General features: G+C 33.6%; 1 protein-coding gene across 1 annotated transcript; it reads left to right on the top strand.

Annotated features, from left to right (window-relative positions):
- Positions 1-3,589: 3,589 nt before the first annotated feature.
- Positions 3,590-5,285, top strand: LOC120122649 (transcription factor HHO5-like). The gene is made up of 5 exons (XM_039141767.1): positions 3,590-3,842; positions 3,927-4,159; positions 4,246-4,585; positions 4,746-4,822; positions 4,922-5,285. Exons 1-5 carry the CDS (start codon positions 3,611-3,613, stop codon positions 5,150-5,152), a joined length of 1,113 nt encoding a protein of 370 aa, XP_038997698.1. The 5' UTR covers positions 3,590-3,610; the 3' UTR covers positions 5,153-5,285.
- The last annotated feature ends 17,193 nt before the right edge of the window (positions 5,286-22,478 follow it).

Genomic DNA, 22,478 nt, shown 5'->3' with positions numbered 1-22,478 from the left:
ACGTAAAGCATCCACCTTATCGGGCCGCTAAAAAAAATTAATACATAAATCAGTAAATAAACATACATGATATTAAACAAAGACAAATATGTTTCAAACTTGAATTGTATTCACCCAAGTCATTATTCTATCATAGTTCACAAAATGCATCAGATAAGATTCCAGAAGTAAGCACTTATATAAACATTTAAAAGGACAACATATATAAACATTTCAGAAGAAGAATAGTTTACTTTTGCTACACGAAACTTACTTTCGCAACGTGAAAATGACTATCGCAACGCGGAAATGGCTATCGCAACGCAGAAATGGCTATCGCAATGCGAAATGAAAATCGCAAAGACAAAATCGCAACGCGAAACACAAATCGCATTGCGATTTTCATTTCGCGTTGCGATTTTGTCGTTGCGATTTTCATTTCGCATTGCGATTTTGTCGTTACGATTTTCATTTCGCATTGCGATAGCCATTTCCACTTTGCGATAGTCATTTTCGTGTTGCGAAAGTAAACTATTCTTCTTCTGCAAATTGAAACTTGAATGGATTGCATTACTTCAACCAAAAGACAAAAACAAATACTAACAAAAACAGTTTAGCAGTATTGGCAGCAACTGAATGAAATTATTAAGCAATCTAAGTGAAATGGTTAATCTAAGTGAAATTACGAGTAAATTTATCATCAAGTTAAATATGAAAAATCTTAAACTTACCTCGTTGCGTAGAGTATGAACCTCATTTTGCAACGATGCTACCATCTCACGTAGAGCGGCTACCTCACCGCGTAAAGTAGACACCTCAACACGCCATGCACCATCGTCTTTGCGTAAAGTACCGACCTCCTCACGCAAGGCATTAACCTCATCACGTAACTCCCCTAACTCATCCCGTGGAGGTGGAGGTGGAGAACAGGGAGATAAACGTCGTGGCTTCTTTGCCGGTCGCCTATCTTGCGGTGATGGTGGAGAAGAGGCTCGATGATGTGACAGAATAGGTGATGGCTGTCGTTGTGGAAATGTATAGTCGGGTCGATCAGGTGATGGCTCTGGGTGAGGTGATAGCTCTGGGTGAGGAGATGGCTCCCGAAGTGGAGGCTGCTCATCATCCGTGCCATCAAAAAAACGCTTACTAGCTTGCCACCAATCAGTGGCAAGCTCAGCTTCCGTGGGTGTCAGCCTCTGTAATGGAGTGTTGGCCTCCTAACAATATAAAAGCTCAAACAAAGTTAAACGTGTACTAATAATAACTTGTTTATAAACATATGGTAGTATTTATGTTAACTTACATTATTTATTGTCGTATACCGCAGTAAATCTTCCCATTGCAAGGTCCGTTTCCTCTTCCAGGAAATAGCCCTGGGAATATCATTTGAAGTTTTTATTGCATATGTCTTCATGGCGGGAAAAGCCTCAAATATCCAAATCTACAAACAATATAATAACAAACATTAGTAATTGTTAAATAATTACTTATAATTTTGGAAACATTATATAAAAATTCTTACCTTAAAGGCCCAAATAAAGCCTGTCAAAGTGTATTTGGAACCATCGCCATGCAAACTTTTTCGATCATCCAAGGCAGACGATAACTTATTCCATGTAGCTTTCCATAAATACGAGCCCCACGGAAACAGGTTCCACGCATTTAGGTCTTCTACCAATTTGATTAGATCATTCGGAATAGGTTGTCTGGTCTCTCTGCCTAAAAAGCCGGCATGCAAAAGTATTAGAAGGCATACTCGGACAACATCGACGTCATCCATCTGAGTAAAACCATCTTTCTTATTCAATAATCTCGTCAGGTCTTCCACGTGTAGATTCGGCCTCTCCAGCTCAGGAAAAACCCAGGATAACCATGATGGGTGGGTAATGTGTCTAGTGTACCGACCTACATCATCGTGTCCTAAGCGTAGACCGGTGATTAAGCAAAACTCCTCCCGCCCAAAACATGTATACGCCGGTAGAAAATCAAACCATATCTCTTCATCACGACGTTGTATAGTATATGGTAGATCGCTAGTCATGGTTTGAAGAAACAGGTGTGTCAACATCGCATCTCCACCGGGATGTTGTACTTTCAGCCATGGCCCGAAGCAAGTATCCTCAAACATTTTTCTTTATGCAGGTGAAAGCTTCGACACAATTGTTTTGGCCAGGCTGACTTTATTTCTTAAGGTCAATTGAGCCGAATAAAAGTTCTACAAAAACAATAAACATACTAAGTTAGATATACCAAAAACTACACTGTGAAGATATACCAAAAACAATAATAAACATAAAGAGTAGTAGTTTATTCTTCAAACTTAAATTTGCAACACTGTGAATTTCTTATTTGTATTTGTTTTTTGGTTGAAGTAATGCAATTCATTCAAGTTTCAATTTGCAGAAGAAGAATAATTTCTGAAAATGAAAATCGCAACACGAAAATGACAATCGCAACGCGAATTTGACTATCGCAACGAGAGAATAAAATCGCGTTGCGATTTTGTCGTTGCGATTTTCATTTCGCGTTGCAATTCTCGGTTGATTTAATAAGCAATCTAAGTGAAATGGTTAATCTATTATTGAAATTACCAGTAAAGTTATCATCAATTTCAATATGAAAAACCTAATAATAATGCAAAAATTTCAAAAAGAAAATAATTAAAAAAACTAACCCTCGGTGGTTGATTTGGTTGATTTTCCATTTCTGATTGTGAGGGTGGCTCTGAGAGATGGAGATAGACGGATTTCGCCGGAGATGGGGACGGATTTCGTCGGAGATGGGTGAGAGAGTGAGAGATGGAGATGGGACTGAGTTGTGATTTTAGGTTTTAGGTTATGTGTTGCGATTACGGGATATACTGTGGACGGTTCAGTGTTCCAATATATTAATATTCGTGTTTAGAATTTGAAAATAAAATACGCTTTGCGATACTAATGGCGCTTTGAAAATCGCATTGCGATTATGTATTATCTCGTTGCGAAAGTCAGTATTGCGTTGCGAAATTAAGTATCGCGTTGCGAAAGTCAGTATCGCGTTGTGATTTTGTATTATCGCGTTGCGATAGTCAGTATCGCGTTGCGATTTTCCAAATTCGCATTGCGATTTTCCAAATTCGCATTGCGATTTTCCAAATTCGCATTGCGATTTTCCAAATTCGCATTGCGATTTACTTATTCGCATTGTAAATTGGGAAAATCGCAACGCGAAATTGGAAAATCGCATTACGATAGTCATAATCGCGTTGCGAATCTGGAAACTGATTTGCGATAATGGAGATCGCGTTGCGAATTAGCGATCGCATTGCGATTTTGTTGGTCATTTTAGAAAATCCGAAAAAAATTAATTAAAATCGTATATTATATGAGATTTTTAGTCACTGAAATTATTTTCTCATAATTTAATTGCCACAAAATAATATTCATTTTAACCAGAAAAGTTTTCTTTTTCAACAATTTGCCGCGCGTGGGTGTACGAAACCTAAAAATCTTTACAAATATCGTTGAGTTACACTGTCGAGTCAGTCACGAGTTTTTAGCCTTACAAGTTTAAAATACGCGAGGATCCGTTCGCGAAACAGGCAGCGAATCTTGAATCTCTTTTACACATCCAAACATATGACTGGTCTGCTATGTTAAAAAAACAGAAAAAAGAGAGAAAAATAATGGACTTGAGCTTGGATTTAAGCTTTGTTTATGTACCAGCAAGCATATCTGAGTTTTTGAAAGAAGTTTCAAATATAAAAAATGGGTTCCAAAGATTATTGAAGATTAGTGATTTTGTTAAAAGATTGGAAGATGAGATGAAGAAAATCGACGCATTTAAACGCGAACTTCCCCTTTGCATGCTTCTCTTGAAAGATGGTATTTTTTTTTAATTTTCGTGTTGAATTTTGATATTTCCCCCTTTTTCTGGGATTTAATTTGATTATTTTTATGGGATGTTAGGGATTGAGAGGTTGAAGAAGGAAGAAATGCAGTGCAAGGAAATGGATGATGGATCAGTGCAGAAAGAGTTGATGCTTCCATTGAAGGAAAATACTGAGGAAAACGAAAGGGTAAATGTGGAAAAAGATTGCGGTGACAAGAAAAACTGGACGAGTTCTGTTCAACTCTGGAACTCTGATTCCGACAACGTTGATCACAGCAAGAAATCAAATGAATTTCCAGAACTGAAACTGGTAATTCCCAAACCAGCTGTCTGGTTTTCATCTTATTTTATAGAAAAGTATTACACTAATCTTTTTAAGGGGCATGGATTTGACAGAGAAGTGAAGAAGAAGAAGAAGAAGAGAACCCAATTGAACATTGCAATGACAAAATAGTTAAGCAGCAAGTGGATAAGGAAAATTTAGGGCTTTCTCTCATGTTCCCAAGTTCTGAATTGGGTTCTTGTAAGTCAATTTCTAAGAGCAATGGCAGCCGTGGAATTGGCTTTTGCCCTTCCTTGTATTCAGATCAAAACCAACTTGAGTTTCAGACCAAACATCAACAACAGCATGAATTGCTGCAGCATATGCAGAATTCTAGGAAACGAAGGCGGCGCTGGTCACCTGAGCTTCATAGACGATTTGTCGAAGCTCTTCAACAGCTTGGAGGTTCAAAAGGTTAGGCCTTTGCAAATAGAGTAATCAGATTTGATGAGTTCATTTTTAAAAGAACCTTTTCTTGGCAGCTTCTGTATGTTCTCAGTTTCATAGAATTATGTCTTTCTTAGGACCAAAAGATTGAAATCTTATTCTTTTTTGGTGTCTTAATGTTCCACAGTGGCAACTCCTAAACAGATTAGAGAACTGATGCAAGTTGATGGCCTCACTAATGATGAAGTGAAAAGCCATTTGCAGGTTAATGTTCAATTAACATAAGTAATCTATTCATGTTGTGTCTTGTTGATCTCCTTTATGTTCACTGAATTTATGTGTCGGATTTGGTTCTATGTGCAGAAATACAGACTTCATTTCCGAAAGCTTCCGGCTTCTTCAGCTGGGCAAGGAAACATGGGAGAGTCAACTCAAAATCAGTGCAATAATAAACACATGAAAGCAAACATTTCACAGTTAGTTTCCCCACAGGGTCCCTTCCTTGCCGGTGCTCGAGCAAAAGGCATGTCAAGTATCACCAGAGGCGACAGCATGGTCACCGAAGAAGATGAAAAATCAGATGGCCGTATTTGATGTATAGTCAGATAAGTTGTTCCATGAATTTTGCAATAACATGGGGAAACGGATCATAATTACAGTGACTTAGAAAGATTTTAAAGAGATTTTTGCAGATACCAATTGGACTGTCTGTTTCTCCATTGATCAAGATCCTTGTCTGAATGTTGGATATGTATGAACCAATATAACAATCTTTTGCAGAGTTGTTCCATTAATGTTAGGACTTAATGACAACTAATGTACTTGATATTTGGACATTCTCAACAGCCCAAACAGTCTGCATTTGCAATCATTGTCTTATGATGGATTCCGGTTTCAGTCGGGATTTCGGTTCATAATTTTTTTTCTGCAATAATGGTGACCCATTTAGATTAGTCATAGTCATCCTTGTAGCTTAGGCCCTTTCATTCGTCAGCCCACTTAGCTACGTTACCTTTTATTCATGGGCAAATCACATGTATGGCCATACTCACCAATATCTGCAAAGTAAATTGTACCATTAAAATTTAAAAAAGTTTATGTTGCATTCATTAACATTATCATTTATTTTTAAAATGATCATCGATGTTATTTTTTATAGAAAAAGTAGCAAATTTTATTAAGAAAAAATCCAAAATTACACATTAGGGTTTATAATTACAATTGTAAACTAAACCCATAATCAAGATATTTTTCTAGAACCATTAAGACCAAAAACAAAAAGCAACTTATGATCATATATGGACCATACGATGAAAAGGTGAAAAACTTATTCAAAAAACATTGAACAATATGGGGATATGAGCAGATCTGACTGTTACAGCAAACAAATCATAATAGGAGATTAAATTATTCACTTAAGATCATTGATGTTATTGTTTATCATAAAACGTGCATTTTATTATTATTTTTTTAAGAGTAAGATTGACGTCATCAAATAGAAAAAAAGACTACTATTCACTTAAGTGACAATAAGTTTAATTTTAAATTTTTTGTTTTTATCAGAATTTTCCTTGATTTTCTTAAAAATACTCCCCATCAGAGAAAAATCATCAGAATGAACAGATAATAGTTTCATTAAAAATATGTTATTGGTACATGAATCTCTTAGGAAAATAATCTGCTAGCTCTTATTTCATGACCAGTTGTATTCTGACTTCACCATCTGCATCATTCTTGTATTCTTCCATAGCAACTGAAATGGGTTTCGGCTCAACAAACAATACATTCTTATGACACTAAAAAGTCATGTAAATTATCATAAATAGTATTCAATAATTAGATATAATAATATAAATAAAAATAATAAAAAAGAATGGATATTTACTTTTATCTGACTAATTTCTAGGATTTCAACTGTTTTAACCCACCATTATCTAAATATTCATCACTACTTCCCAAGTTTTTGGACAAAAATCAAACCAATACATGCACAATTTTATAAGTAAATATTACAAACAAACTTCAAATATATTTTATTTTCTCATAAAAGACTATAGCATGAAGTTTTGAATGAATCCTTCTGAATGATTATAATTATTAAAATCCATGTAAATTCTCTATTAATTTGGTATTAAGAAGAATAATGTAAAAGAAACCATGTGATCAGAGAATCCGTCAAAGACACGAATAAGCTCTCATCGTTTTTCTTTAAATCCAACAAAAGCACAAATGAGATATTATATTTTCCATTTTCACCGATTAAAAGTTTAAACTTATTGACCGAACACATCAATTTGACAAATGAATATTGTTTCTACTATATATAAAAGAAGTTGCATGGGCATGCAAACTATTGATTCAAAAATCTCCCGGTTTCATAGAGAAGTAACTTTGACCATATGATCTCTTTACACGACTTACCTCTCCTTTCTCTACTTTGAACAAACGAACTGTTTTTCAACTAGATTTGATTTGCATTTCTTTTCTAACTAATGCGGTTGATTTTATTTATAATTTAATTTGGTGTTTGTTAAGTAAAGACAATGCCCTAGTTAAGTCATATGGTTCCTGGTGTGCTTACTGTTGATATATTCTTGTGCTTAAAAGAACGAAGCCGAAATTAATTGCAAACATTAATTTGACTAAAACTAGAGATACAAGTACAAGAAACAATGCAAGAATATGAAAGGAATACGAAACTGCATAAAACTAACAACTTCGTACGTACAACGCCTAGAATATGTTAATGGTGATCAATGGCCTGCTCCGGGGCTATGTCCGGGGGTTGTAGGTCAAAAAGCGTCTATGTATTCTTCTAAGGACCTGAAAACATGGTGGGTTGCCTACATTTTTGTTCTTCCTCGCACCGGGTCTTCCACCCAATACACCCACATTTTTCTTCAGTTCCAACCTCCTTCCCTCGATAAATTTAAGCGTTTCATGTGACAAAACGAACAACTACATCTCACATTAGCCATGCCTACGACGCTGAAGTTATAAAAAAAGGAAGTATTAAAGTTATATAGCGCTAGTCTTTGCAAGTAAACTACAAGTCTACAACGAAAGAAGCTATGGTTTAATTCAATACTCTACCTGTGTATTTATAGTGCATAAAAGGATTAAAATACTGTAGAAAGAAAGAGGAAAAAGGGGGGGGGGGGAGAAGTACGTGCAGTCATATGTCTTATGCAAAGTTTCAATGAACTCATAAAAGATACTATTATTCTCCCTAAAGATTTCATGTTCGAATAAGGTGTGTATTATCAATTAACTAAGAATATTCTGAACAATTACTACCATGTAATCACTCGAACTACAAAAATTAATTCCTGAGATGAAATGCTTTACTGCAAAATCATATTAAATTTGTTATGGACAGTTCGATGAAGTTGATAATAATAAAATAGGAAAACACGTGATCACGAGTGTTTTTTTTAAAAAAAATTCTTAAGCAAAAGAGGAAGTAATCTAACATCAAAGAAAATATATAAGATTTAAACATGGAAAATTCTGTAACGTGACTTCAACTATTTTTATTCCTGAGGAGCCCTTTGTGGAATTGTGAAGAAAAATGTGAAGGCATCCAACTATAGTTTAATCTGAAGTAAATCAATATTAAGTAGTTGCTAGAGCCTAATTTAAGGTTAAAGAAAGTCACAATAAAAAATATTAAAAAAATTAATATTTTTGAATGAGAACAATTACAAAAGTTAATATTTTCTTAATATTTTTTCTATTGCACGTCTTTTTTATAACATTTTACACGCACATGGATAAGTTTTTGCCATTCTTCTCCTTGTAGTGCCATTGACCTTCTGACAAATTATCTGCAAAGAATAAAAAAAACCTTATCAGATGTCTCAAAGGGTGTATTTGGTTCACAGAATGTAAGATTACCAATGAGAATATAAGATCACCAATGGGAATGTAAGATTACCAGGGAATAAGATTACTGAGAATGTTGTATTTTGTGTTTGGTTGGCTTAGCAGGAATGTAAGATTACCGTGTTTGATTAAAGGAATAAAAGATTATTGGAATATATATTTGACCAAATTGTCCTTATTATATATTTGTTTTTTTAACAATTTGGAAAATATTTATATATTTTCTTTAAAAAATTTAAATTCATAAAATTTATATAATTTTTTTTACAAAATTGAAAATATAAAAAGGTTTAATGAAAGGGTAAAATTTTATTTTAACCCCTGAACTTCATATAAAATTTTAATTATAGATTTTTTTTGTAAATATAAATAGTTTAAGGATAAATTTGTAATTTAACATTCTTAGAATTTTTATTATTCAATAACAGAAGAAGGATATTTTTGAAAGAAAAAAAATTAAGGGCATTTTAGTCCAAAACGCTGGTAATCCAACAATACCTAAGAAAAGGGAGGTAATGACATTCCTGGTAATATACCCAAAAAATCTACTATTGCTAATCTTACATTACCGGGAATGAGATTCTCGGGCTAACCAAACGAGGAAATGTGAATTTCATTCCCATGGGAATCCCACATTCCCCCATCCAAACACCCCTGAGTTAAGGACGATAACATTTATTATTGATTTCTTTGCTCAAATATCAACGAATCTTTGGAAACAAACGGTTATTAGTACAAGATTCCATTGGAATATTCTCTTTAAAAGATTTGCGGCCCACTTAAACTAAATTTACTTTTGGGGCTACCACTAGCTGTTACGCATGCGAGGCTTTATTGGTTGTCGCAAATAAGCCATTTTCTGCCTCCCAGAAAACAAAGAGGTTTGTATATATATCTACAGTAACACTTTCCAAATATGTATATATATACAGTAAGAGTAAAAAAATTGTTTGATATTTAAAAATTAGTCAGTTAAGTGATATTTAAAAATAGTCGAAACGGGCTTATATCAGAAAGAATTGTCCAATATAAAATAATTACGAAAATATCTTTGATATATTTATAGATTAAGAGTAGGATACTTATCAAGTTAATCGATCATGAGTTATATAGTGATCGCCACTATCGTTTGTCAAGTCACTAGAGAATGGTGTCCAAATGTAGAAAGTTTCACCATAAGAGTTTTCACCAAGCTATATTCAAATAATTTCAATCACATAAAATAGTGTATATTCAAGCAAACCTATAATTAAAGATGATAATATCTTGTCATATCATACCAGTATAAGGATTAAGGACTAGTTAATGATGAATTAGAAAATGCATGAAACAATTGAAGATAAACGATCCTAAACCCAAAAACATGATAATCGATAACCCAAAACCAAGTTAATTTCAACAGACTAAAATAAAGAAAATGCAGTTAAATGAGAACGAAAACAATGAATTTTAGAACAAAATTATTTAAATAAAATGAGAAGAACGACGAGATAGGTAAACGAATCTGTCATGGTTGTCGAATTAGAGATGGAATCGTCATAGATAAGAAACAGTTTAGTATATGAGTCGTGAGGGGGGCGGGGCTGGTGGTTTGAAGAGTGAAGTTGGATATAATATTTTTATTGTTAAGAAATAGTTTTAAGGTAATATTAAAAAATATTTTGAAAAATTAATGAGTTTATCGCGAACTTATCGAGTCGAGTTAGATTTTGTTCGACTTATTTTTTAAGTTCTTGAGTCGATTTTGAGTTCGAATCGAGTCAACCCGATTCGAACGTTGACCGAATTTTGACTGCATCGAGTTCAAGCATTTCACTAGTTGCTCAACTCATTAAACATCCTTAGCTAAAAGTTAAGTTTTGATAAAAATATGTGTAAAAAATTAGTATATATATTGTGACAATTATGTTATTAAATTAAATTTTACTTTAATTTTATGTTATTAACTCAAATAGTTAATATTTTATTAAAAAAATTGTAAAAATTTGAAAATCATGTTAAATTGAGTAAGAATAAAGTTTTCAATTAAATTTTTGATTGGATTCATATGAGAAAAATTATGTTTAAATTCCAACTGAGTCAAATTTTATTATGATCATTTCGTGTCTTGTTTGATTCAGCCAAAAAAAATTCTCACTCCATTGTCTATATATATATATATATATTCTTAAATTCTTAATATTTTTACTTAAATAATAAATAAATCTTTAAACTTCCTATAGAAATAAATTGAACTTTAAATCGATAAAAGAAAATCAATAAAACCCTTTACCAAGTTGTCATCCACTTTGGACCGTCACTTCTGTATCATGGACTGCTATATTAGTAAAATAACCCACCACATCAATACTATAACAAAAGATGATAGTTTTCATTGGTCAAAAGGTTACATCAATTTTTCCCCTAAATTTATTGATTTCCAAAAAAAAAAAATCCATGGATGATATTAATTTCCTTAAAGAGTTCAAAGGAATCAAATACAATAACCTGATTTTAAAAGTAATTTTAGAATGTTCATTAGAAAACTTATAAACCCACCAACATCAATTCCTTTACTCTTCAAAACAATGCAGTTCATTTAATTGAACTAAATAACTAATGAGTTTGAGTTACCCAAAAAAAGAGCACTACTTTATTGTATTTGACTCTAAAAGTTATGCTCTCTTTCTTCAATCCATTATATATGTTTAATTTTTTATTAGCATTATATAATCAAATATACATAAATGTACCTGAAAAAAATTAAAAAAAATCATTTCCAAATGATAATACATATTATTATGATAACATTTTTATTTTTTATTTAATATTTAAATAAAAGAACTAAAACTTAATGTTTAAAAATTGAATACATGAATGACAAAGATTTACATACAATTCCTTTATTATTTTACCTATAATTATTCATTAAATAAACTTTTATGATTTTTTTACCTAAAACATTTTTTCCACCCATACCATAAATATTTAAGGCATTATAATGAAAGTTTACAACCACAATCATAAACTAAACACATAATAAAACATTTTCCTATAATCATTAACACTAGAAACTAGTCATGTGAGATCAAACAAGTATAATACAAGGAAAATGTTAAAAAATATAACCAAATAAATTCGAACAAAAGATAGATACGAACATATTTGACCGCATCGAAAAAAGAACCATAAAAGGAAATCAAACTATTGAAAGATCATTGACAAACTGCAAATCAGAATCGAGCGACATGAGAAAAATTATCTATGAACGCAAATTATATATCCAAATCCAATCAGAGAGTTTAAAGCAAGGAAGATCAACATGATAATAAATAAGCGTCATCTTAATTAGTCGTGACAATGTAAAATCCAACTATAAGAAAAATGATAAACAAAAAACAATGGTCAAACGACTGAAAACATGTCAAAAAACAAAAGAAAATGTATCATTAAAGTAGAGAAAAATGTTACAAAAAGATAAAGTTATTAAAAATTAAAAACATAGATACAATATAATAAAATAAAATAAAAATAATGAATCCTGACGATAGACGATCACAAAGATAAAGAAAAAAAATGAACTAACGAAAATAAAAAGAAAAAAAACTAGTATTATTTGCCTCTCTTGAACATTATCTCTCCCCATATATAGTTTTTATATCTTTCTATGTATACTTCTCGACGCCCCATTAGTCTTTTTCCTTAAGAAAAATGGTATTCTAACAAGAACCACAGACCAAGTTATAAGCTAACTGTGTTGGTTTATAAACCCAATTTCCCAGTGATAGGAAATAATGGAGTTTCCCCCACCATCGAAAAGGTAAAGGATTCTCCTGTAGTTCTCCACTTGCAAATGCATATATATAAATACTAGTATTATTATATACCGATGGCTGTTGTGCAAGCTTAGGACCTTTTTGGTGGACAAGTTATAGTGATATGTCCTATGGTTCTTTTGCTAAAACTCCATTGTTTATGATAGTTGCAAACTTTCAAGTGTCAAATAAATGCTTGGCTGCTGAATGTGGAAAGGTTGGCTGGTGGGAATCATAAATAATTAACTAAATTACAAGACCTCTCTTTGGAGCTGAATGAAATTGAGTCCAATGGTTGACAGGCTGCCTTTGATTAAGTGCTTTGAAAATTGTTGAATCTAGTAATAGTTTTAATGGAGTTGTTAGTATTGTTCATTACTGATGAAAATGTTTTAATTAAGAAAACTAGGTTGAGTTAAGCTTCCACTAATGGGAGAAAAGAAAAGGAAAGTATGATCACCGGTCATAATGGATGGTTCATAGGACAACCGGAATTTGACCAAATATCAGTGTTATAGGTGATATGGATATGAATCTTGCTTTTACTTTTTGCAGGTTTTTGAATGCAAAAAGAATGAGTCTTCAATGCTACATTATGGAATTTGAAGTAAAATTGAGGCCACGTCACATCAACAATCAAGATTCTTCCACTATACCAGAAAAGTTTACATAGATTACTGGGCGACTTGAACAAATTTGAGACTATATTTTTTCTATTGTCTGATTACATTAATTTAATACTCCACTACAATCAAACAGTGGAGCCTGCTGGCTGCTGCAATTGATCTTAAATAATAACTATTTCAGTTTAACTGTAAACATATAAAACTTATTTTTGTCAACCTAGTTAGTCATGCAATCAAAATTCAAGAATTTGAAGTCGTAGTTCTCTAATGTTGAATGTTCAAAGCAAAGTTGGCACCAAACTTTGAAAATGATTTTCAAAGTTGGGTAAATGATGGTTTTCAAAGGTAGGCACCGAAAATGGGGAAGTCAAAAAGAGGCTGATATTGTTGATTTTTGGTAATGGTTAAATCATACAATTAGTCATTGTACTTTAGGGTATTTACAATATTAGTCCGTAAGCTTCAACTATAAATACCCTAACCCATTTAGCTTCAAAATCATCCCAAATCATTTCTTTCTCCCAATACTAGAGAGTTTTCTTGTGAGTAGTGAGTGTTTTGTAAACACTTGTAAATTTTCTCTCTAGTAAAAGATCTACAGCATTCCGAAGACGTAAGCAAAATTGGCTGAACTCCGTTATCAATTTCGGATATTATTTTTCAGCTTTTATTTCGCATTCTCACTAATTTGGTTATAGAGAAATTACTCGTTTTATTTCCCAACAACTGGTATTAAGCTTTTGGTTGTGAATTTTGTCAATTTTTTTGTGAGGTTACTATTCATTACTATTCACGTGAATAGTAAAATTTTGTCGGCGATACGAATTTATCGACGGAGGTGTTCTAATACACAGTGGTTCACAAGAATTGTCAGAAACGATCAAAGAAGCCAGATTCGAGTGAGATCGATGGCTGCAGACGAAGGGAATATGAAAATTGAAAAGTTCGATAGTGCGGATTTTGGCTTTTGGAAGATGCAGATTGAGGATTTTCTGTACCAGAAATATCTATATCAACCTCTCTCAGGAAAGCAACCATAGGGCATGAAGAATGAAGACTGTGCTCTTCTCGACAGACAAGCCCTCGGAGTTATCCGACTGACGTTGTCCCGAAATGTTGCTTTCAACATAGCAAAGGAAAAGACCACAGCGGGTCTTATGGCGGCTCTCTCCAGTATGTATGAGAAGCCATCAACCTCAAATAAAGTTCACTTGATGAAGCGATTATTCAATTTGCGGATAGCGAAAGGGGCATCAGTGGCTCAACACCTAAATGAACTCAACATGATCACAACACAGTTGAGTTCCGTGGAAATTGAATTTGATGATGAAGGTCGAGCTTTAATTCTCTTATCATCTCTACAAGACAGTTGTAATTCTACTGTTACAACAGTCAGCAGCTCATCGGGAAACATCAAATTAAAATTCGACGATGTTCGAGATCTGATATTGAGTGAAGAAATTTGACGGAGAGAATCGAGTGAAGCATCAAGCTCCTCAGCCTTGCACACGGAGTCTAGAGGGAGAACTTCATAAAAAAATTCAAATCGTGGCAGATCGAAATCCAGAACGGGAAAATCAAGAACGGGAAAGAAAGATTTTACCTGTTATAATTGTGGCAAGAAGAGTCACTTTAAAAGAGATTGCCGAGCACTGAAGAAAGATATCGGCGCACAAAAATCTGCCAAAATGACAGAGGAGACAAGTGATGCCATGGTTCTAAGCGTCAATAATCCAATTAAATCATGGATCTTGGATTCAGGGGCATCTTTCCACTCCACCCCATGCCAAGAAATCATAGAGAACTATGTTAGTGGTGATTTTGGGAAGGTTCATCTAGCTGATGATGAAACCTTGAAGATCGTCGGAAAAGGAGACATCCGATTAAAGTTTCCAAACCAGACCACCTGGAAACTGAAATGAGTGAGACATATTCCTGGCCTCAAAAGAAATTTGATTTCTGTAGGATAGCTTGATGGAGAAGGATATAGTGCAACCTTTTCAGGTTGTGAATGGAAGATTACCAAAGGAGAACTCGTCATTGCTCGTGGTAAGAAGAATGATACTCTCTATGTAACCTCAAATTTAGAGAATATCATTGCTGTAGCAGATGCTGATGGAAAATCAAACCTATGGCACCAAAGGCTTGGCCATATGAGCGAGAAAGGGATGAAGACACTTTTTTCAAAAGGGAAGCTGCCGGATCTAAAAAGTGTAGATGTTAGACTATGTGAGGATTATATCTTTTGCAAAAAAAAAAGAAAGTCAGCTTTGCAAAGATTGGCAAGACACCCAAGAAAGAAAAGTTAGAGTTGGTTCATACTGATGTATGGGACCATCTTCAGTTCCATCCCTTGCAGGCTCACTATATTATGTCACCTTCATCGATGATTCTACAAGGAAGGTGTGGGTTTATTTTCTGAAGAAGAAACCACAATTCATTGATACCTTCAGAAAATGAAAGGCCATGGTGGAAAATGAGACTGGTTTGAAAGTCAAGCGGTTGAGGTTTGACAATGGAGAAGAATACAGAAACAGTAGATTCAGAGATTTCTGCGCAAACAATGGAATCAAGATGAAGACAATAGTTCCCAAGACACTGCAGCAGAATGGCATAGCAGAGCGCATGAACAGAACTCTGAATGAACGTGCCAGAAGCATGAGGATACATGTAACACCCCAACCCGTACCCGATCCGGATACGAGTTCGAGATGTCACACTGACTTTTTAAAACAATTTCTTTACAAAATAATTGAACATTTGAACTTATATTAAGAAAATACAATAAATACTATTAAATTATGCTTCATTATAAATTTTTAAGAAAAAATATGTATTTTTGAGCAGTATTATACGGTATGAACAATACCGTGGTGAACAGTACCATGAACAGTGAATAATTTTGAATATAAATTGTGTATCGATGCACTTCTACAGTACTTTCGTAAAAATACATATAATCTCGTAAAAATCTAAGCTTTCATCTGTATAAAAATTATCAATTACATATATGCATTTAAAACATTACAAAACTCAATCGTATGACTTTTCAAAACCAATTAGAACTTATTGGATTTAATCCTTTATTTACATGCCAACCACTATCATTATTATAAAATACATACTATTTAATTCTTTTCTGATATGATCTTTGGAAAGGCGAACTGACCTGTCTTGCTTAGCTTTTATCATTCTTCCTCTTATTGGAACCTACGTGTGAAACAATCACACGCTAAGTCTATGACTTAGTGAGGCATATAAACATATAATAAAAATCATAAAACATTTCATATATTAAATTATATACATGCACATATATTATCATATTTCTATTCATATATCAAATCCATACATGTACATATATGATTATCTTCTTTCTTATCATTATCCTATTATTATCATTAATACATTTTATCATATAATTATATACTTATCATTTATACACATCATATATCATTTCATAAAGAAATACACTTAACACCCTATACTTCATGTAATACAGTTCATATAACTAAAACATATATGCTTTCATATAACAATACATGAATTCTATAATTTATTTCATATAATAAATCACATATACACATCACCTTCAGTATATTTGTTTAATCTCTTTATTAGCCCATGTACACCAGTGAGAACTTGAGGTATGTGAGTACATTGAGGTTGTGCACCACTATGCTGTCACCACAGCTCGTATAAATGTCCCGAAGGACCTATCCAGAGGTCATAAAGAACCTCTGCAACTGTCCATAGGACCCGAAGAACCTAGGTAAACTATCCATATGTTCCTTAGAACATATGTATACTATCCATATGTCTCGAAAGACATAGGTAATTATGTTCATATGTTCCATAGAACATAGGTAAACCCTGGACTCTTGACATGCCAACTATACCACTAGCTCTCATATCACATAACATGGGCATTATCATTTATAACATTTTTGTATTCATATCATTTCTCTTATAATTACATGTTCCTTCTCTTCTGTCACATACCACATGTATGTGTAAACATATATCTCATATGCATATAACTCATAACTCTTTTATTTCATATCATGTATTTCATGTCACATGTTCTTGCTTTCATATAGTCACATTTCATATGAAACTTATATTACATATTCCTATAATTACTTATATCAATATCACATATATCACAAGTGCATGTTTTCACGCAGATCATTTCATATGGCTTATATCATTTCCCATTTGTTCATGTAAACTCGCATGTTATATCATGTAACCTATATCACATGTTGCATTTTCACATAAGCATGTAAATCATGTAACATATAAGAACATACATCCATTTCTATGTACTAATGCACACATAATAATCACATAACATTTTAGAAGTTACTTCTTACTATAGTAACTCCGTCACTGACTCATCGTAAGCCAATGTTTGATCAATAACATAAGTACAATTTAAATTGCACTCACCTTAGCCTTGCTTTGATTCGATCCTAATTCTTTGATTGTTTCAGAACTTGTTTAGGCTCAACATCTATATAAACATAATTTCCAATACAATTATCAAAAGCCTAAACCTTATAACTTGATGTTAATAACTCAGGCTAATTTAATAAACCAAATTTCAACTTTTTCTTTAGGAGTGTACCGATGCACTATGGGTGCATCGGTACCCAAAATAGCTTCAAAATTTCCATACATCGATGCACCCCTTAATGCATCGATTCACCTTCAAAATTGGCTTAGTGCATCGGTGCCTATTCATAGTGCATTGATGCACTTATATAGAATAGTTTATTTTCACCCGAAATTCATCAATACTTCACCCAAATTTTCATGTATAAAATCCTTATTATGCTTCTAAACTCATGTATAACAACTTTAACTAATTTCTATCATTCCAACACTTTATAATCTCCAATATTTCATCCAAATTCTTAAGGCTAAGAACCGTACCAAATTTTCCATGTTATCCAAACTTAATTCTAACTTCTTATTCTCATAGATGACAAATCAAATTCATCCTCCAAATTCATTTAAACCTTCTTATTCAAAATTCCACCTAAAAACTCATTTTCTTTAATCTTTCACAACTTCTTCATCTTTTGATTTTAAGACAAATTAAGCTTTCCTTAAGCTTAATTATCATCTAAGGATCAAAATTTAACTTAAATTTTAGCTAAATCTTACCTTTGCTTGAGCTCTCACGTGGAGGAAGAAGAAGAAAGAAGATGAAGAAGAGAAGTGGAGAAAATATCTCTTTCATCTTATCCCCACCTACATATATATCATTTTTTTATCATTTCCAAGTCAAATGACCATTTCATTCTTTTAATAATTACTAACAGCTTTCAAGAAATATCTCCATATAAATCATTGAACTATTCAACTATTCTACTTTTATCCTCGAATTCTAAAATTTTACAATTTAGTCACTAACCCGGTATTAAGGATGTTACAATACATGCCGGATTACCCAAATTTCTATGGGTTGAAGCTATCAACACTGCAGTTTACCTGATCAACCGTGGGCCCTCAATTCCTTTGGATGGCGGTATACCAGAGGAAGTTTGGAGCAGAAAAGAAATAAACCTTTCACACTTAAGAGTGTTTGGTTTTATTTCTTATGTACACATAAATTCTGCTGAAAGAAGTAAACTTGATGCCAAGTCCAACAAATGTGTCTTTGTTGGTTTGGTGGTGATGAGTTCGGTTACCGGTTTTGGGACTATGAAAATCAAAAGATCATCAGAAGCAGAGATGTCATTTTTAATGAGAATGTGGTGTACAAAGACAAGTCAACCATAGAATCAAGTAGCTCCAATACCGAAGCTGAAACAAAGGAATTTGCTGAGTTTGAGGAGATTTTTGGAAATGATGTTTAGATCAGTCCTGAAGCAGTTCAAGAAGAACCAGACACACTAGAACTAAGATGTTCATCCACAATTCATAAACCATCCCAGCGTTATTCGCCTTCTTTACACTACTTGTTACTGACTGGCAATGGTGAACCAGAGTGCTATGATGAAGGAATGCAGGTGGAGGATTCAGTCAAGTGGGAGTATTCCATGAAAGATGAGATGGACTCGCTTATGTCAAATCAGACATGGCAATTAGCTGAATTACCACCAGGAAAGAAAACACTCCATAACAAGTGGATTTACAAGATCAAAGAAGAGCACGATGGGAGCAAACGCTACAAAGCAAGATTGGTTATCAAAGGCCTTCAGCAAAAAAAAGGTATTGACTACAATGAAATTTTCTCTCTAGTCGTAAAACTGTCTACAATCAGACTGATGTTAAAAATTGTAGCTGCAGAGAATTTACATCTTGAGCAGTTAGATATAAAGACAGTTTTCCTTCATGGTGATTTGGAGGAAGAAATCTATATGAGGCAGCCAGAAGGCTTCATAGAGGAAGGCAAGAAAAACCTAGTATGCAGGTTGAAGAAGAGCTTGTATGGTTTAAAACAAGCTCCTAGACAGTGGTACAAGAAGTTCGATAGCTTCATGAGTAGCAGTGGTTTTACCAGATGCCAAACAGATCATTGTTTCTATATTACGAGGTTCGATAACATCTTCATTATTTTATTATTGTACGTTGATGACATGCTCGTTGCAGGCTCAGACATGCAAGAGATTATACACTTGAAAAAAAATTATCGAAGCAGTTTGCTATGAAGGATCTGGGCGCTGCAAAGCAGATTCTTGGGATGAGGATTAAGAGAAACACAAAGTCGGGGACTTTGATGTTATCACAGGCTGAGTACATCAACAAAGTACTCTCCAGGTTAAACATGCAATATGTTAAACCAGTAAGTACACATTTTGGTGTTCATTTTAGACTCTCCAAAGAACAATCACCAAAGATGGAGGAAGAACGTGCACACATGGTAAATGTGTTGTATGCCTCAATAATTGGAAGTCTGGTGTATGTCATGGTTTGTACTACACCAGATATTGCTCATGCAGTGGGAGCTTTTAGCAGGTACATGAATAATCCGGGCAAGGTACACTGGGAAGCAGTCAAATGGATCCTCAGATATCTGTGGAGTACCACAAACAAAGCATTTTGTTTCAAAGGTGGAGATACGATACTGACAGGCTATGTAGATGTTGACTTAGCCGGAAATGTTGACATCAGAATGAGCACTACAGGGTATGTCTATACTCTAGAAGGTACTGCAGTGAGTTGGGTTTCTCAACTACAGAAGATAGTTACTCTCTCCACAACTGAAGTAGAATATGTCGCTGTTACGGAAGCCAGCAAGGAGATGGTTTGGCTCCAAAGTTTCTTGGAAGAGTTTGGCAAGAAACAAGAGAACAACGTCTTGTATTGCGACAGTCAAAGTGATATCCATCTAGCAAAGAATTTGTCTTTTCATTCCAGGACGAAGCACATACAATTGCGATATCATTTTATTTAGTCTCTTCTGGAAGATGGGATTTTGAAACTTGAAAAGATTAGTGGAGCTCAAAATCCGGCAGACATATTGACAAAGACGGTGACCACAAACAAACTGAAGTTGTGTTCAACTTCAGTTGGCATGCTAGAATAATAAGACTAGAAATGTTGTTGCATCGATCGAGGTATGAAGACAGATTAAAACCAATCTTCAAGTAGGAGATTGTTGAATGTTCAAAGCAAAGTTGGCACCGAACTTTGAAAATGGTTTTCAAAGTTTGGTAAATGTTGGTTTTCAAATGTAGGCACCGAAAATGGGGAAGTCAAAAGGGGGCTGATATTGTTGATTTTTGGTAATGGTTAAATCATATAATTAGTCATTATACTTTAGGGTATTTACAAGATTAGTCTTTAAGCTTCAAATATAAATACCCTAACCCATTTAGCTTCAAAATTATCCCAAATCATTTCTTTCTCCTAATACTAGAGAGTTTTCTTGTGAGTAGTGAGTGTTTTGTAAACACCTCTCTAGTAAAAGATCTGCAACAGTCCGGAGATATAAGCGAAATTGGTTGAACTTCGTTATCAATTTCGGGTATTATTTTTCCGCTTTTATTTCGCATTCTCACTAATCTGGTTATAGGGAAATTACTCGTTTTATTTCCCAACATTGACTGCTGCAATTGATCTTAAATAATAACTATTTCAGTTTAACTGTAAACATATAAAACCTATTTTTGTCAACCTAGTTAGTCATGCAATCAAAATGCAAGAATTTGAATTCGTAGTTCTCTAATTTGCAGAAAAATAAAATCATGAAACTCTTCAATATAGGTTAACATAAACTCGCATATATAGTCTCATGCATGCTTGCCTTTATCATTTCATTGGTTTGATTGATTGTTTGATTTTACCTATATGAACATGGTTATAGTTGTTGCGGAATACGACTATTGGATAGAGCAAAATCGCAACTGATAATTTGAGAAAATAAAAATGAAGATAAAGAAGACACAAATTTTACGTGGAAAACCCCTAAATAATATAGGATAAAAACCATGGGTAATGGTAGAAGAATTTCACTATGAGAAAATAGGAATTACAACTTCTCTCGATCTAACAAGAAGAAAACAATGACAATTCTCTCTTGATAAAAAGAAGAAAACAATTCTCAAGAAAACTGTCTAATTTCTCTAGTATTGGGAGAAAGCTAGAATGATATGGGATGATTTTGAAGCTAAATGGGTTAGGGTATTTATAGTTGAAGCTTAAGGACTAATTTTGTAAATACCCTAAAGTATAGAGACTAAATTTATGATTTTACCTTTCCAAAATTCATCATTTTCAGTGCTTGCAACTTTCAGTGCAACAACTTGCACCGAAAAACCAATTTTCAACAATTTCCCACTTGAAGATTTAATTGGAACAATCATATCTTCACACCATTCTTTCTACCTTGTACCATTATGTTGCTTACGTCTCTGACAGGCCACAAGAGGATCGACACCAAGTAAATTTATCAACATTAATCGCCTTCATCATGAAATATGCTATGTTATCTTTGTTATGGATCTTCTGCATATCTATCGTTCCTTCTTCCACCTTTTCATGAATGAAATGGTATTAAACTCGTATGTGTTTTGTACTTGAATGAAATGTTGGATTCCTTGCTAGATACAAGGCGCTATGACTTTCACAAAATAGAGAGACATACTATTGATTGTACCCAAGCTCCTCTAATAGCATCTTCAACCAGATTGCTTCTTTACTGGCTTGTGTAGCTGCTACATATTTTGCCTCTGTTATGGATGTAGCTATAACTGACTGCAATTTTGAAACCAAACTTACAGCTCCACCAGTAACTTTGAACACATATCCTGTAACACCCTCAACCCGTACCCGACCCGGATACGAGTCCGAGGTGTCACATTGACTTTTCAAACTTTGACTATTGACGAAATAATCAAGGAAATTTAAAACTTTCATTAAAATAACATTGTTACTTTACACAAGTTAACCAAAACAAGACAAAACTAATCAGAGCATTTGTAACAGACACTTTTCTTACATGCCAACCATATACACGACAAAAGACATACTTTATATGTTACTTCTGATCTGATCTTCTAGCAGTGTTGCTGTTCTTGCAACCCTATTTCCACTCTTCCTGATTCTTGGTACCTACGTGTAAATCACTTACACGCTAAGTCATAGACTTAGTGAAACATA

Source organism: Hibiscus syriacus, unplaced genomic scaffold, assembly GCF_006381635.1.
Source record: "Hibiscus syriacus cultivar Baekdansim isolate YM2019G1 unplaced genomic scaffold, ASM638163v2 tig00110387_pilon, whole genome shotgun sequence".
In the NCBI taxonomy this organism is placed as follows: Eukaryota; Viridiplantae; Streptophyta; class Magnoliopsida; order Malvales; family Malvaceae; genus Hibiscus; species Hibiscus syriacus.
The sequence above is the reverse complement of the archived record's forward strand: the minus strand, read 5'-3'. Positions and strand labels throughout refer to the sequence as shown.